This window comes from Erinaceus europaeus, chromosome 10, assembly GCF_950295315.1.
Source record: "Erinaceus europaeus chromosome 10, mEriEur2.1, whole genome shotgun sequence".
In the NCBI taxonomy this organism is placed as follows: Eukaryota; Metazoa; Chordata; class Mammalia; order Eulipotyphla; family Erinaceidae; genus Erinaceus; species Erinaceus europaeus.
In genome coordinates, this window is record NC_080171.1 from 77739079 (window position 1) to 77757195 (window position 18117).

The 18117-nt window shown below is 42.5% G+C and overlaps 1 protein-coding gene across 12 annotated transcripts in view; it reads right to left on the minus strand.

The window, feature by feature from the left end:
• SPATA6L (spermatogenesis associated 6 like) overlaps window positions 1-18117 on the minus strand; it is an 88072-nt gene that overhangs the window by 15551 nt on the left and 54404 nt on the right. For 11 of the 12 annotated variants that reach the window (XR_009552049.1, XM_060199791.1, XM_060199790.1 and 8 more), the window contains 2 exons: window positions 9815-10051; window positions 6526-6628 (listed from right to left, as the gene is read on the minus strand). Coding sequence is in view for 11 of the 12 variants with exons in the window: in XM_060199791.1 (XP_060055774.1) it covers window positions 6526-6628; window positions 9815-10051 (340 nt within the window). In the remaining variant the exon portion in view is untranslated. The remainder of the gene's footprint in view (window positions 1-6525; window positions 6629-9814; window positions 10052-18117) is intronic. The other variant, XM_060199796.1, reaches the window with a different exon arrangement.

The following is an 18117-nucleotide window of genomic DNA, read 5'->3' on the forward strand; positions in this document are numbered from 1 at the left end:
CCTGCCTATAACCAGGTCCCAGGTAATGCAAATGCTATTACATTCTACCCTCAGCCTGGAACAATGTGTGGACAGGTGTCCAAAGCAAAAGCCTGGAAAGCTACAGGAACTCCAATACCAGATCTGAACATTTTGACATAACTGGGGTATGCCCTGCTCCCATTCTTAACCTCTCTAGAAACTTCTGTCTCCACTAGCCAAGACGCAGATGAGACACAAGCCAGGAGCACTGAGCAACACTGAGCTTTGTGAGGTTCTATGTCACTGATGGAGCTCTCAGCCCACCTCCTTGACATCCCCAAGGGAAGTGACTGCCATCAGGTCATTTCACTGTGTTGAAGAAGATAGTGCTGCTTTCAGAGGCTGCACGGTGACTCGCCACCCAAAGGACTGACATTAAATGGCAGGGTGATGGAATGCTTTCTGTTTCAACCACTGTCCTCTGTGCTGGGGTGGCTGCTGTCAGACTGACTACATCCAAGAATACTGTCTTGAGCTAACATGAGAGGCTTTGTAGCCCCTTAAAAGTATAAACTGTTAGCAGTCTGGGAGGTGACACAGTGGAACCTCAACCATGAGGTCCTGAGATCAATCCCTGACACTGCAGGTGCCAGAGTGATGCCCTGGTTCTTTTTTGTTTTCTATCTATCTGTCTGTCTATCTAGCTAGCTAGCTAGCTAGCTATCTCATACACAAATAATTCTTTTTCTTATACCCATATTTTTTCAACCTAGGAGAAGGTACAGTGCATAAGATGTTGCATTTTCAAACATGAGACCCCAAGTTCAATCCCCAGCATCACATGTGCCAGATTCTCTGGTTCTCTTCCTCCCTCTCATTTAAAAATAAACCCTTAAAAATAATAATACAAGGATTGGATGGTGGCCCACCTGATTGAGTGCACACATTACCATGCACAAGGACCCAGGTTCAAGCCCTTAGTCCCCACCTGTAGCAGGGAAGCTTCACAAGTGATAAAGCAGTGCTACAGGTGTCTATCTCCCCTTCCCTCTCATTTCTCTATCTCTATCAAATAAATAAATATTTTAAAATAATAATATAATAAACAAATCTGGGAGTCGGGCAGTAGTGCAGCGGGTTAAGGGCACACGGCGTAAAGCACAAGGACCTGCATAAGGATCCGGGTTCCAGCCCTGGCTCCCCACCTGCAGGGGAGTCGCTTCATAAGCGGTGAAGCAGGTCTGCGGGTGTCTATCTTTCTTTCGCCCTCTCTGTCTTCCCCTCCTCTCTCCATTTCTTTCTGTCCTATCCAACAACAATGACATCAATAATAACAATAATAGCTACAACAATAAAACAACAAAAGCAACAAAAGGAAATAAATACATATATAATAATAATAATAATAATAAACAAATCTTGTTTTTTTTTAACCAGAGCACTGCTCAGCTGTGGCTTATGGTGATGCAGAGGACTGAACCAAAAACCTCAGCATGGAAGTCTTTTTGCATAACCACTATGCTACCTCCCCAGCACTAAATAACACATCTTTAAAAATAAATAAAAGGGGAGTCGGGCTGTAGCGCAGCGGGTTAAGCGCAGGTGGCGCAAAGCACAAGGACCAGCATAAGGATCCCAGTTCGAACCCCGGCTCCCCACCTGCAGGGGAGTTGCTTCACAGGCGGTGAAGCAGGTCTGCAGGTGTCTATCTTTCTCTCCTCCTCTCTGTCTTCCCCTCCTCTCTCCATTTCTCTCTGTCCTATCCAACAACAACAACAACAATAATAACTACAACAATAAAACAACAAGGGCAACAAAGGGAATAAATAAATATTAAAAAATAAAAAAATTAAAAGTTTAAAAATAAATAAATAAATAAAAGTTGGAGTCAGGTGGTAGCGCAGCTGGTTAAGCACAGGTGGTGCAAGGCGCAAGGACTGGTGCAAGGACCAGCATAAGGATCCTGGTTCGAGCCCCCAGCTCCCTACCTGCAGGGGAGTCACTTCACAAGTGGTGAAGCAGGTCTACAGGTATCTGTGTTTCTCTCCCCCTCTCTGTCTTCCCCTCCTCTCTCCATTTCTCTCTGTCCTATCCAACAACGATGACATTAATAACAACAATAATAACCACAATGATAAAACAACAAGGGCAATAAAAGGGAATAAATAAATAAATAAAAGTATAATCCTAAGACAGGAGACTCTGTTGTCAAGAGACACACAGGTCCTGTACCACTAGGAATTAATAAAATGGGCTGGGGGTGAGGCAATAGCACAGCAGGTTAAGTGAAAAATGCACCAAGCACAAGGACATGCATAAGGATTCCAGTTCGCAGGGGGGATCATTTCACGGGCAGTGAAGCAGGTCTGCAGGTGTCTTTCTCTCCTCTTCTCTGTCTTCCTGTCCTCTCTTGATTTCTCTCTGTCCTATCCAACAATAACAGCAACAATGACAACAATAATAACAAGGGCAACAAAATGGGAAAAAATGGCTTCCAGAAGCAGTGGATTCATAGTGCAGCCACCAAGCCCCAGCAATAACCCTGAAGGCAAAAAAAAATTTAAATAAGTGAATAAAATTAAAAAAAAGAAAGAAAATAGTCCACCACCACCACCTCTTGGCTGCCTCAGAATTCCGAGAAAGCTCAGGAATCACTAAACTTAACTGCCATGATCATCAGCATTGGCCAGGTCAGCATGTTTCCATTATACAGTAAAAACCTCCCAGGGGCATCTTAATCCAGTGACTCTCAGAATATGCCTCAGAGACCTTCCAGGGATTTCCAGTGCCTTTCAGGAGAGCTGCAAGATGAAAGCTGTTCTCTGAATGAGCCTGAGACAAGAGGCTTTATTCTCATTCACTTACAACCACAAAACAAAATTTTTCCCAAAAGTAACAGAATGTGTAGCTGTTTCACCATGCTGATGACTGATGAAGCCTGTTAGGGAAAAATAATGCTTGGGATTTGCATTTTACCCGGTTCTCAGCTCTAACACTTTTTGGCATTTAGTGTGGCTTTCATTGTTTTGCCATTAGGGGGCACTGTGGCTAAGGTGTTCAATTTCCCTGTTTATATAACTTAGTGGGGATGGGGAGGTTTTATTCTGAGTCACCAGCCTGGTGCTGTCGCATTGATGTCAACATCAGTTTCCCTCCTACTGTGCCAGCCCTTGTGCAGCAATAGCATTAGAAACTCAAGAAGTCACAGTTGTAAATTTGTGATTTTTTTGGTGATTTTTTCTTAACAGTTTTTGGTTGCTTAAACTTGGACATAGAAGTGGTGTGCCTCAGCCATCCAACTCCCAATTTGGTGCCAGCCTTCCCCCAAGCACCACTTTTCAGTCCCAGGAGTCATTTCCTCACCCACCTTCCACCCACAAGCCACACATGTCTGTACTCATCAGCTCTAATTCTTAAGGTACTGTCAGTAGATATTAGCAAAAACTCTCTGGGATCCTCAATAATAAAGAATGCAAAATGGAAGGCCAGAGAGATAACATAGTGGTAATGCAAAAAGACTTTCATGCCTGAGGTTCCAAGGTCCAAGGTTCAATCTTGAGTATCACCATAAACCATAAAGAACTGATCAGTGATCTGATTAAAAATAAACTTTTATTCTTGTGGTCCAGGAGATGGCACAGTGGATAAAGCACTGGAGAGCAGGGTTAGATAACATAATGGTTATGCAAAGAGACTCTCATGCCTGAGGCTCCAAAGTCATTAAGTTCAATCCCTTGCACCACCATAAGCAGTGCTCTGGAGTCAGTCTCTCTCTCTCTCTCTCTCTCTCTCTCTCTCTCTCTCTCTCTCATATCTCTACTCCCTCAAAAACAAAATAAATTAAAAGGATAGATAGATAGATAGATAGAGCACTGGACTCTCAAGCATGAGATCCCACATTCAATCCTTGGCAGCACATGTACCAGAGTGATGTATGGTTCTTTCTCTCTCTCCGCCTATTTTTCTTATTAATAAATAAATCAATCTATTCTTAGGGATAAATAGCATAAAGGTTATATAAAGAGACTCTCATGCCTGAGGCTCCAAAGTCCCAAGTTCAGTCCCCATACCACCATAAGCAAAAGCTCAGCAGTGCTCTGGTAAAAAAAAAGAAAAGAAATTGAGGGTCTGTCTCTTCCCTGATCCAGCTTTCTGGTCCTTTTTCCAGCCATAACAACATCTCCTGAGACAACAACTTGTATCCACTGGCATATCATATTTCAGGCTCAGGGGCAAAAAGAAAAAGGGAGAAAAAAAAACCTAGTATAGCCACAGGCCCTTTGGAATTTAACTAAAATATACCTACTACAAAATGAAGTACCCCCCAACTCTTCATCTGAACTATTCCAACCTTTAGGTCCATGATTGGTCAACAGTTTGTTTGGCTTTGTGTGTTAACTCTCTTGTCAACCACCAGGTTCCAGACGCTAGCATGATGCCAACCACACTTCCCTGGACAGACAAGCCCACCAATGTGTACTGGAGCTCTGCTTCCCCAGAACCCTTCCCCACTAGGGAAAGAGAGAGACAGGCTGGGAGTATGGATTGACCTGTCAATGCCCATGTTCAGTGGGGGAAGCAACTACAGAAGCCAGACCTTCCACCTTCTGCATCCCACAAGGACCACACACTCAGAGGGTTAAAGAATAGGAAAGCTATGAGGGGAGGAGATGGGATACGGAGTTCTGGTGGTGGGAATTATGCAAAGCTATACCCCTCTTATCCTATGGTTTTGTCAATGTTTCTTTTTTATAAATAAAAAATTAAATAAAAAAAAGAAATTGGGAGTCAGGTGGTGGCATACTAGTAAAATGCACAAATTAACATGTGCAAGGATCTGGGTTCTAACCCCTAGTCCTCTCCTGCAGGAGGGAAGCTTCAAAAGTGGAGAAACAGACTGCAGGTGTCTCTCCTCCCTACCACCAACCTATTTCACTCTCTGTATCTATCATAATATTAAAAAAAAAAAAAAAAAGCTTAATTATGGTAGAAGTTGCCCTACTCTCTGAAGGGAGACTGGGTCAACATACTCTGCCACTTGAGGAAGACTGATTCTGAAATGAACGCAGCCTAGAATGTTCCTAGCTGTGACCATGGAGTACATGTTCAGACTGACAGGGATGCAGAGGTAATGGGATTCACAGTTAATAGTATTTATATACTCTCACCGTATTTGGGAGCTTCTTTCTGCCCTGATCCAACTTTCTAGTCCTATCTTCAACTCTGACACCATCTTCCCAGACAATACTCCTAGCCCACATGCATGTCAGCTATCAGGCTCAGGCAAAAATTAGTAAAGTCACGGGCCTCTTGAAATATACTGAAAATAGACTTCCTACATGAAGACCCCAACTTTCATCTGCTATACTCTTGCCTTTAGGTTCCTGATTATTAAACAATTTGTTCTGCTCTACATCTCGATGCTTTTCAGCCACCAAGTTGCAGATGCTACCATGACACCAACCTGATTTTCCTGGGCCCACGACCTCATCAATGTGTCTGGGACCCCACCTCTCCAGACCCCTGCCCCACTAGGGAAAGATAGGAACAGACTGGGGGTATGGACCCACCTGTCAATGCCCATGTCCAGTGGAAAAGCAATTACAGAAGCCAGACCTCCCACCTTCTGCTCCCCATAAAGACCTCTGGACCATACTCCCAAAGGGATAAAGAATAGGGAAGCTTCCAATGGAAGGGAGCAGATATGGAACTCTGGTGGTGGGAATTATATGAATTACACCCCTCTTATACCACAATCTTGTCAGTCATTATTAATTCACTAATATTAAAAATTATAAATATCATAATGAAACAGGGAAAAAGCTAAAACCATAATAATGCTTATGACCGGCTTTGGCCTGTGGACAAAGTATACATTGACATCATAAAAAGCAATAATAATGATGCAAAACAGTCTTTCCTGACATGCGGATGTTTGTGACCCTTGCTTTGACCTCACTGCTTCAGAAATAATTGGCCTCTTTCTGGCTAAGCTGGGCCCCTATGAAGTGGATGTTATGCTTTTTTATCTCTACCAGAATGTCCCTGCTCTTTCCATGCCAGAAAATCAGCAGATCTTATCTTTGAGCTACCAACAGTGCCTCTAGAAGGAGTTCATACCAAGATAAGCGGCTCCCTGCTACAGCCAGACCCAAACCAGGGCTCACATCACACATCCACAGCCCAGGCAGCTGGCCCTAAAGAACTAGCTCCCAACTCCCCAACGCAAGTTGTGACTCTTCATAATGAAAGTCTGATGTGGGGAAGGGCAGGGGGCAGCATTGGCACACCTGGCTAAGCACACACATTTCATGCATAAGGACCCATGTTCAAGCCCCTTCTCCCCAGGGAGGAGGGTGAAACAGATACTTGTAGGTGTTTATCTGTCTCTCTTTCTGTGTGTCCCACTGCCCTCTCAATTTCTCTCTATCCTATTAAATAAGAAATTAAAAGGCAGGGGAATGGCTACTGCTCCAGTGGATTCACAATGCTGATGGCAAATATAAATAAAAGGCTGACAAATGAGAAGGAAAATGTTTAGGCACACTGAGAAAAATCAAGTACCTCTTTTCACTGGAAATGGGAAATTTGAAAAGTCAGCTTTTCTTCTAGACTTCCATGAGTGGAACTCTGGAACATCCTCACCAAAGGGCTTGTCACTGTCCACCTGAAAGGAGAGGAAAGAAAGAAAAGTTGAATGAAGCAGCTTGGAACCCCCTCCTCACTCACTCTAATGCCTTTCTCCTGTTAAGTCGGGAGACGCGCAGGCGAGAAAAGATAGGGGTGGAATAAATAAATCCAGTTTCGAAATGCTTTCTTTTTTTCTTCAAGATGCATTTACGTATTAATGAGAGAGGGAAGAGAGAGAGAATATGACTCTGGCACACAAGACTTCATGATTGAAACTAAATATAGTCTGAGCAAAGCTGGAATTGCTTCATCCTCAAGATGTCATTGCTTTTTCCTCCCTTAAAGTTCTGTCACTGAGTAACAAACTCATTAAGAAAATTCAAGGGGAGTCAGGCAGTAGCGCAGCGGGTTATGCATACTTGGCGCCAAGCGCAAGGACCCGTGTAAGGATCCTGGCTCCAGCCCCTGGATCCCCAACTGCAAGGGAGTCACTTCACAGGTAGTGAAGCAGGTCTGCAGGTATCTGTCTTTCTCTCCCCCTCTCTGTCTTCCCCTCCTCTCTCCATTTCTCTGTCCTATCTAACAATGACAACATCAATAACAACAACAATAATAGCTACAACAATAAAAAACAAGGGCAACAAAAGGAAAAATAAATAAATAAATATTTTTTTTCCTCCAGGGTTATTGCCTGCACCATGAATCCACCGCTCCTGGAGGCCATTTTTCCCGCTTTTATTGCCTTTGTTGTTGTAGCCTCGTTGTGGTTATTATAATTGCCATTTTTGATGTTGTTCGTTGTTGGATAGGGCAAAGAGAAATGGAGAGAGGAGGGGAAGACAGAGAGGGGGAGAGAAAGACAGACACCTGCAGACCTGCTTCACCGCCTGAGAAGCGACTCCCCTGCAGGTAGGGAGCCGGGGCTCGAACCGGGATCCTTATGCCGGTCCCTGCGCTTTGCACCACATGCGCTTAAATTAACCCACCGCGCCACCGCCCGACGCCCAATAAATATTTTTAAAAATTAAAAAAAAAAGAAAATTTAAGGACTAGGAAGACAGCACGGTAGTGCTTCTAAAGACTTTCTTTAAAGGTCTGTGTGGTAGCACACTGGGTTAAGCACACATAGTGTAAAGCACAAGAACCTCCGTTCGAGCCCTCAGCTCCCCAGCTACTGGGGGGTCGCTTCACAAGCAGTGAAGCAGGTCTTCAGATGTCCATCTTTCTCTATCTTCCCCTCCTCTCTCAATTTCCCTCTGCCTTATTAAAAAAAAAAAAAAAAAAAAAAAAACTGGCCGCAGGAGCAGTGGATTCGTAGTGCAGGCACAGAACCCCATCAAGAACCCTGGAGGCAAAAAAGAAAAAAAAAACTTTCTTTCATGGTTGAGGCTCCAGGTTCATTCTCCAACACTACTATAACCCATAGCTAAGCAGTGCTCTGGTGTTTCTCTCTGTCTATCTCTCTGTACATCTTTCTCTTCTCATTAAAATAAAATGAAATATTAAGAAATAAAGAAAGAAAGAAAGAAAGAAAGAAGAAGAAAAGAAGGAAAGAAAAAAGGAGAGAGAGAAAGAAAGGAAGGAAGGAAGGAAGGAAGGAAGGAAGGAAGGAAGGAAGGGAGGGAGGGAGAAAGAAAGGTAGTTCAGGCCTAGGAGGTGGTGTAGTGGCTAGAGCTTTCAGCTTAAAAGCATAAGGTCTGGGAATCGGGCAGTAGCGCAGTGTGTTAAGCGCAGGTGGCGCAAATGCAAGAACCGGCAAAAGGATCCCGGTTCGAGCCCCCTCCCCACCTGCTGGGGAGTCGCTTCACAAGCGGTGAAGCAAGTCTGCAGGTGTTTATCTTTCTCTCCCCCTCTGTCTTCCCCTCCTCTCTCCATTTCTCTCTGTCCTATCCAACAACGATGACATCAACAACAATAATAATAAAAAAAAACATAAGGTCTGGGGGCCAGATAATAGCGAAGCGGATTAAGCGTAGGTGGCACAAACCACAAGGACTGACATAAGAATCCCAGATTGAGCCCCTGGCTCCCCACCTGCAGAGAGGGTTGCTTCACGAGTGGTGAAGCAGGTCTGCAGGTGTCTATCTCTGTCTTCCCCTCCTCTCTGGATTTCTCTCTGTCCTATCCAACAACAGCACTAACAATAACAAAATAGAAAAAATGGCCACCAGGAGCAGTGGATTCATAGTGTAGGCACCAAGCCCCATCAAAAAATAAGCCTGGAGACAAAAAAAAAAAAAATGAGGTCTGAGTTTGATCCTTGGAATCACACACACCAAAGTGATGCTCTAGTTCTCTCATGTTGATAAACAAGTATATTTAAAGAAGAAAGAAAATTCAAAGCGTTTTTTTAACAACCAATGAGGTATAAGTTTTAGCTTTAGAGTGGTACAGAGTACCTGACAGCCTTTGTTATCTATGCCTGTCCCTCAGGATCATGGCCTGCTATCACATATTGATGACATTCTTATAATCACTTCCAAGAATTAAACTAAAGGAAACCAGGTGGTGGGGTAAGGCCCTGGTTCAAGTGCCCAGTCCTCTCTACAGGAGGGGGGTAAGTTTCACGATCAGTGAAGCAGAGCTGCAGGTTATCTCTTTTCCTCTCCCCCTCTTTATTTTTCCCTTCTCCTTGATTTCTCTCTGTCCTATCCAATAAAATAGAAAGAAAAAAGGGGGGGGGATCGCTACCAGGAGCAGTAGATCTGTACTGCCAGCACCAAGCCCCAGCCATAACCCTGGTGGCAATTAAAAATAAAATAAAATAAAATAAAATGAAATGAAATGAAATGAAATGAAATGAAATGAAAAGAAAAGAAAAGAAAAGAAGAGAAAAGAAAAGAAAAGAGGTGGCAGCCTGCAAAATGGTACTGCGGATGAATCACTATAATCTCAAGCCTGAGATCCCAAGTTAAACCCCTGGTATCATATGTGCCAGGCTAACACTGGTTCTGCCTCTGTCTCACTCACTGACAAACAAAAGCTTTAAAAAATCATAGTAAAATTAGGTATGACTGATATTTACTGAATAAGTGCTTCAGACTTACAGTATTCTAACAATGACATTAGAAAGTGAACCCAATTGAATCCTAGTTATTTTTCAGCTCAAATTCCCTCTTTATTCAGCAGTTCCCAGTGATGTTCATGGCCCACCCTTCTTTATTCTATCCTCATTCATACCCTCACCATTCCAAAGAACTCCAAAAATTAATATTAGGCTCACGTGTCTAACGACAAAGGGAGGTTTTCTTCCTCTGTCGGTTTTGGTGTTATTCCCAAAGGTTGATTGTGCTGTCTGGTCCTGAAGGAAACCCCGAGTGGGGTATGGAGAGGGTGTCGGTGACTGCAGGCCAGAGGGTAGTCTGTGGGCACTGCTTTCCTTTGGCTTCACTGTGTTACGTAAGGGGAACTTAGATGCATGAAATGTGGTTAGGGGTTTCTGTGACTTGTGTCGGTCTCCCTGAAACACAAACAGAAAAAAAAAACATATTTTTAATGACAAATATAAGAAGAGAATGCCATCAGAATATAATGAATTAAAAATATCCAGATAGAAGACAGAACATATTAAACTGGCACAGCCCCTTTGGAAGACTATATGGAGAGTCCCTAAACAAATAAAAATGGGATTACCTTATGACTCAGCAATGCCACTCTTAAGCATTTATCCAGTGGATACTCAAACATTAATTCAAAGGGACCTATGCACCCCTATGTTCATAGCTGCATTATTCACAATAGCCAGAGAGTAAGATCAGCCTAGATGTTCATCAACAGATGACTGGCTAAAGAAGTTATGGGATATATATTCCATGGAATGTTACTCTGTCATCAAAAAAGATGACATTGTGTCCTTTGGGACTAAATGGATGGAACTGGAGGTGATTATGCTTAGCAAAATAAGTAAAGAAATGAAATACAACTACCAGAAAGTTCCACTCATATGTGGAATCTGAAGATCTGATTTACATGAACTTGCCACAAACAAACAAAAATCCAAACAAAACAGAAGCAAGCAAACTGTAATACTTATGAGAGCTATGGTGGTTATCTTTGTGAGCTGGGAGAGTGGGGATACAGAACTTTGGTGGTAGATGTGGTATGGAACAACTCTACATTGTAATTTATCTTGTAACGAACGGTTAATAACAAATAAAAAAGGGAGAAAAAAAATTAAGAAGGTTGGTGAAATAGCTCACTTGGATCATGTGCTGCTCTGCCATGTGCATGACCCAGGCTTGACCTGGCCTCCACCGCACTGGAGGACGCTCCAGTTCTGTGGCCTGCCTCTCATGCTTTCTCTCTATCTATCTATATAAAATAAAATAAAATATAAAACAGAAACCAAGCCTTGGCTGTAACTGTGGCTGATGTGTGCTTTGAATGTATGAGTCTCTAAGTCTGGTCCCTAGTAATCATCAAGTATGACTACTACAAAAACCAACTCTATGGGTGGGTCAGAAATTTCTTCTCTGTTCCATTCTTTTCTATATATATATATATATATATATATATATATATATATAGCCTCCAATAGCACCATATCAAAATAAAAGTAAATGTACTATTAATTCTCACTTGCAACAGTAGGCTGATTTCCATTTCCTTTGTTGTTTTCATGATGGTGAATCTTATGCATAATATCAGCTATATTGGGGGGCAGGCGATAGCGCAGCAGGGAAAAAAAAAACCACAAAAATGTACATGGCACAAAGCCAAGGACCAGCGTAAGGATCCCAGTTCAAGCCCCCAGCTCCCCACCTGCAGGGGAGTCGCTTCACAGGAGGTGAAGCATGTCTGCAGGTGTCTATCTTTCTCTCCTCCTCTCTGTCTTCCCCTCCTCTCTCCATTTCTCTCTGTCCTAGCCAACAACGAACAACATCAATAATAATAATAATAACCACAACAAGGCTACAACAACAAGGGCAACAAAAGGGGAAAAAATGGCATCCAGGGTCAGTGGATTCATGGTGCAGGCACTGAGCCCCAGCAATAACTTTGGAGGAAAAAAAAAAAATCAGCTGTATTAGACTATTAAGTGGGGAAAAGAGTCTCTCTTCAACAAATGGTGTTGGAAAAATTGGGTTGAAATATGCAGAAGAATGAAACTGAACTACTATACTTCACCAAACACAAAAGTAAATTCCAAATGGATCAAGGACTTTGATGTTAGAACAGAAACTATCAAATACTTGGAGGAAAATATTGGTAGAACTCTTTTCCATCTAAATTTTAAGGGCATCTTCAATGACACAAATCCAGTTAACAAAGAAGACTAAAACAAAAATAAACCAATGGGACTACACCAAATTAAAAGGTTTCTGCACAGCAAAAGAAACCACCCAAACAAAGAGACCTCCCACAGAATGGGAGAAGATCTTTACATGCCATACATCAGACAAGAGTTTAATACCTAAAATATATAAAGAGCTTGTCAAAGTCAACAACAAGAAAACAAATGACTCCATCTAAAAATGGGGAGAGGATATGAACAGAATATTCTACACAGAAGAGATCTAAAAGGCCAACAAACATCTGAGAAAATTCTCCAAGTTATTGATGGTCAGATAAATGCAAATAAAGTCAACAATGAGATGCAACACTTCACTCCTGTGAGAATGTCATACATTAAAAGGTAGCAGCAGCAAATGCTGGAGAGGTTACAGGGACAAAGGAACCCTCCTGCACTGCTGGTGGGAATGTAAATTGGTCCTACTCCTGTGGAGAGCAGTCTGGAGAACTCTCAGAATTCCTCTCCTAGGGATATACCCTAAGGAATCAAACACACCCATCCAAGAAGATTTGTATATACCTATATTCATAGCAGCACAATTTGTAATAGCCAAAACCTGGAAGCAGCACAGATGTCCAACAACAGATGAGTAGATGAGTAAATTGTAGTGTATATACACAATGGAATACTATTCAGGTATTAAAAATAGTGAATTCATCTTCTTTACCCCATCTTGGATAGAGCTTGAAGGAATCATGTTAAGTGAGACAAGTCAGAAACAAAAGGATGAATATGGTATGCTCTCATTCACAGAAGCTAAAAAGCAAGGATAAAAGGGAAACAGAAAGCAAAACTTGGACTGGAGTTGGTGTCATGCACCAAAGTAAAAGACTCTGGAGTGGGTGGGAAGGATCAGGTTCTGGAACATGATGGCAGAGGACCTAGTGGGGGTTGAATCATTATGTGGAAAACTTGGAAATGTTACACATGTACAATCTATTGTATTTTACTGTTGACTATAAACCATAAATCCTCCACCAAAGAAATTTTTTTTAATCATTGGATTACAGAATCCAGAAACATAGCCAAATATTATTTCAGATATCTCAGTTCATTGCAGACACAGAAAATACAGCTGTAGTAAATTTGAGGCATATAAACATGAGGCAATAATCTTGAAAAACAATAAAAGCCAGGGGGCACACAGTAGCACACCTGGTTAAGCGCATATATTACCATGCACAAGGACTGGGGTTCAAGCCACTGCTCCCCACCTGCAGTAGGGACGTTTCACAAGCAGTGAAGCAGGTCTACAAGTGTCTCTCTTTCTCTCCCTGTCTCCCCGTCCACTCTCAATTCTCTCTGTTCCATCAATAAAACAGGGGTTGGGGGGGAAGAAATGGCCACTGGGAGCAGTGGATTCATAGTGCCAGCACCAAGCCCCAGTGATAACCCTGGTGGCAATAAAAAATAATAATAAAAGCTCTATGATTTGTAGGTCATTGTTTTAAATTATAATATGTAAGGATTTTTATGGTTTCCTTCTTAATAGCTCTGCAAGCTCCCATTCAGCTTTTCCAGTGTTTCTGTTAGTCACCACTAGAGGGCACTAGAAGGTGTGTGCCAGTCCGAGGAAAGAATTGAATAGAGAGAGGTCTCTCTCCTTACAACACCATTCCAGGCTCAGTTCATTGGCAGCAACAAATTGTTTTGCTGTGGTTTTCCCCACCGCCACCTACAGGGCCAGACCAAGCAGCCTCTGCCCTCTTCAAGAATAGCAGCACTCAGGCATTTGGTCCAGCCACACAGGACTCCTCCAAGGTTCCCAGTCAGAGAGGAGCTTGTCCCTGTCTCATCTGAGGCCACCTTAGGTCCCTGCCCAGAGGTCTGACCCCCTTTTTTCTGGGGCCTCTTCCTCAACTTTCCATATTTATGTTTTCAGTTTTTATTAGTGATTTACAAGATTTTTATTAGTGGTTCACAAGGTTGATTATAAGACTACAGGGGTACACTTCCCCACACACCCACTACCAAAGTTCTGTTATCTATCCCCCATAACTACCACAATGTCTTAGTTTTTGTTTGTTTTTTTTTATTATTGTTGACCTATTTTGCTTTAACCAGAGCACTGTTGAACTCTGGCTTATGGTGGTGCCAGGGATTGAACCCGGGACCACCAAGCCTCTGGCATGAAAGTTTCTAAAAAAGCACTATGTTATTTCCTTCCCCATGTTCATAATGATCCAACTTCTTTCCTATGTTCCCCCACTTTCAGAGTGTGTATATGGGTGGGCGGGGGAATTCAATGCCCAATGCCTGTTTATTCTTTTCTACATTAAACCTTCCTGTTATATTAATAAGTTTGGCTTATTTTCCTGACTAGACCATGACTGATCTATCACTTAAGCACCCAACAACAGGAAAATGCTTAGCCATCCATATAAACTGTGCTACTGCCATACAAGGTAATATTATGAAGTCATTAAAAAAAAGACTTTAATCCCCCAATAAAGAAATTTAAAAAAAACTTCCTGACATAAGAATACTAGTGCAGATGGCTTTATAGTTAACAATATTTATATACTTTTCCCATTGAGAGCTACTCTCTTCCCTGCTCCAGCTTTCTAGTCCTTTTTGCAACTATGACACCATCTCTCCAGACAATAACTTGAGGCACCTGCATATTAGATATCAGGCTCAGGCAAAAAGTAATAAAGTCATGGGCCCCTTGGAATATACCTAAAATAGACCTACTAGCTTTTTCTAAAACAGAGACCCCAAATCATCATCTGCAATATTCTTGCCTTTAGGTTCCTGGTTAGTCAACAATTTGTTCTACTTTATATGTTAACTCATTTCAATCACCAGGTTTCAGATGATACCATGATGCCAGCCTGACTTGCCTGGACAGAGGACTCCACCAATGTGGCCTTGAGCCCCACATCCCCAGGTCCCTGCCTCACTAGGGAAAAAGAAAGACAGGCTGGGAGTATGGATAGACCTGCCAATGCCCATGTTCAGTGGGGAAGCAATTACAGAAGCCAAACCGCCCACCTTCTGCACCCCATAATGACCTTGGGTCCATACTCTCAGACGGATAAAGAATAGGAAAGCTATCAGAGGAGAGGGTGGGATATGGAGTTCCAGTGGTGAGAATTGTGTGGAATTGTACCCCTCTTATCCTATGGTCTTGTCAATATTTCCATTTTATAAATAAAATTTTTAAAAAGGAATACTAGTGCAGTGGATAGAGTTGGACTCTTACTTATGAGATTCTGAGTTCAATCCCCAGCACCACATGTAGCAGAGCGACACTCTGGTTCTCCCTCCCTCCACTGATAAGTAAGCAAATTATGTCTTTAAAAAGGAAGAAAGGGTGGGGATCGGGCGGTAGCACAGCAGGTTAAGTGCACATGGCGCAAAGCACAAGTACCAGTGTAAGGATGCTGGTTAGAGCCCCCCCCCCCCCCCCGGCTCCCCACCTGCAGGGGAATCACTTTACAAGCGGTGAGGTCTGCGTGTCTATCTTTCTCTCCCCATCTCAGTCTTCCCCTCCTCTCTCCATTTCTCTCTGTCCTATCCAACAACAATGACATCAATAACAACAATATTAATAACCACAACTATAAAAACAAGGACAACAGAAAGGAAAATAAATAAATTAAATATTTTAAAATTAAAAAAAAAAAAAGAAAGAAAAGGTGGTCTGGGAAGTGGTGCATTAGACTCTCAAGCATGAGGTCTTGAGTTTGATCCCCAGCAGCACATGTACCAGAGTGATGTCTGGTTCTTTCTCTCTCTCTCCTATCTTTCTCATCAATCAGTAAATAAAATATTTTTTAAAAAGAAAGAAAAAAAGAAAAGAAGGAAGAAGGAAAGCTTAAGGATGTGATAACATAGTCATGATTTATCAAATGGAAAGAGAAGGGTATCTAAATTAAATGTGCAGTGCAATATGATCCCAATCTTCTAAAATTAAAACTCTATGTGTAGAAGAGATATGCAGGGGGAAAAGTTAGTCATGCTTGTCGCTAAATGGTAAGAACAGCAGGTGACTTTTATCCTTCCCACTTAAGTGTATTTTTTCAAATTTTAATTTTTTTAAGTTAACTGAGGAGGTAGTCCAGGAGGTAGCACAGTAGATAAAACACTGGACTCTCAAACATGAAGTCCCAGTTCAGTCCCTGGTCCTCTCTCTCCTCCTATCTCTAAAGTTAAATTTATAATAAATTTATAAAGTTAAAAGAGAACCTATATTAGAAAGTCAAAGCAAGATTAAAATGGTGAAATGGAAAAGATAAACCGAAAACGTACTTGGTGCACATAACAAATTAACTAGGTGAATTTACAGGTAGATACTCTGTAGATACAAAGTAGCTAATTCCCTCCTTAAAAGTAAGCATGAGTCTCCTCTTGCATGAGTTATGGAGGCCAGAGGCTGATGGTTTGCAGACTGGTGAACCTTCTCATTCACTAGACATTTGCCCACAACCATCACTGTTCAGGTCTCCTCCAGGACCCCAGGTAAGGTTTGGGGTAACAGACAAAATATCTCAAGGCAGCTGGAGAGGTGGTTGGGCATGTAGGCTTGCTAGTACAAGGTGCTGGGTCCCAGCTCTGGCACCATCACATATACCAGAGTAGAACAGGGCTCTGATACCTATCCTCTCCTCTTCTACCTACCTACCTATCTACCTACCTACCTGCCTACCATATTAATAAATAAATCTCTTGGTCCAGGTAGTGGCACACTAGGTAGAGTACACATGCTACAATACACAAGGACCCAGTTTCAAGACCCAGGTCCCAACCTGCAGAGGGGAAGCTTCACAGAGGGGAAGTGGTAAAACAATGCTGTAAAATGACTCTCTTCCTCTCTCCTTCTTTGTCTCCTCCTTCCCTTTTTTATTTTATTTTTATTTTTTATGAGAGCACTGCTTATCCCTGGCTTATGATGGTGTGGGGTATTGAACCTAGGACTCTGGAGCCCCAGACACAACAATCTGTTTGCATAACCATTATGCTATCTCCCCCCTGCCTGAAAGATTCATTTCATTTTTTTAATATGTATTTATTTATTTCCTTTTGCTGCCCTTGCTGTTTTATTGTTGTAGTTATTGTTGTCGTCGTTGTTGGATTGGACAGAGAAATGGAGAGAGGAGGGGAAGACAGAGAGGGGGAGAGAAAGATAGACACCTGCAGACCTGCTTCACCGCCTGTGAAGTGACTCCCCTACAGGTAGGGAGCCAGGGGCTCAAACCGGGATCCTTACGCTGGTCCTTGCGCTTTGTGCCACCTGCGCTTAACCCACTGCGCTACCAACTGACTCCCCATTTTATTTTATTTTTCCATTCCACTCAACTTGTCTCCAATTTATTTTTTAAAATAAAATTAAAATTAATTGGGCCCCGGGAGATAGTACAGTGGGTTAAGCGCACATGGCGCAAAGCGCAAGGACCGATGTAAGGATCCCGGCTTGAGCCCCTGGCTCCCCACCTGCAGGAGGTCACTTCATAAACCCTAAAGCAGGTATTCAGGTGTTTATCTTTCCCTCACCCTGTATCCCCCTCCTCTCTCCATTTCTCTGTCCTATCCAACAACAATGACAGCAATAACAACAACAGTCGCGATAAACAAGGGCAACAAAAGGAAAAAATAGCCTCCAGAAGCAGTGGATTCATAGTGCAGGTACTGAGACTTAGCAATAAGCCTGGAGGCAAAAAATAAATAAATTAGGGAGTCAGGCGGTAGCGCAGCTAGTTAAGGCAGGTGGCTCAAAGAGCAAGGGCAAGAATAAGGATCCCGGTTCCAACCCCTGGCTCCCCACCGCAGCGGGAGGGGGGGGGGTCCCTTCACAGGCGGTAAAGCAGGTCTGCTTCTTTCTCTCCCCCTCTCTGTTTTCCCCACCTCTCTCAGTTTCTCTCTGCCCTATCCAACAATGATGACATCAATAACAATAATAACTACAACAATAAAACAAGGGCAACAAAAGGGAATAAATAAATATTAAAAATTAAAATGAATTAAATCGCTCTTTTATTATTTTTCCAAAGCCAGGGCCTTGCATGATTACTTTCACTGCTCCTAGACGGACTTTTTTTCATTCAGATAGCAAGACGGTGAGAGAAGGTGACATCAAAAAGCTGAAGTGTCCCCCAGGGACATGTTACTTCCCATGTGGTGCAGGGTTTCAAACCTGAGCTGCACACATGGCAAAGCATGTGTCTATCCCCAGTGAGCTCTCTCTCTCTCTCTCTCTCTCTCTCTCTCTCTCTCTGAGCTCTAAATAAGTT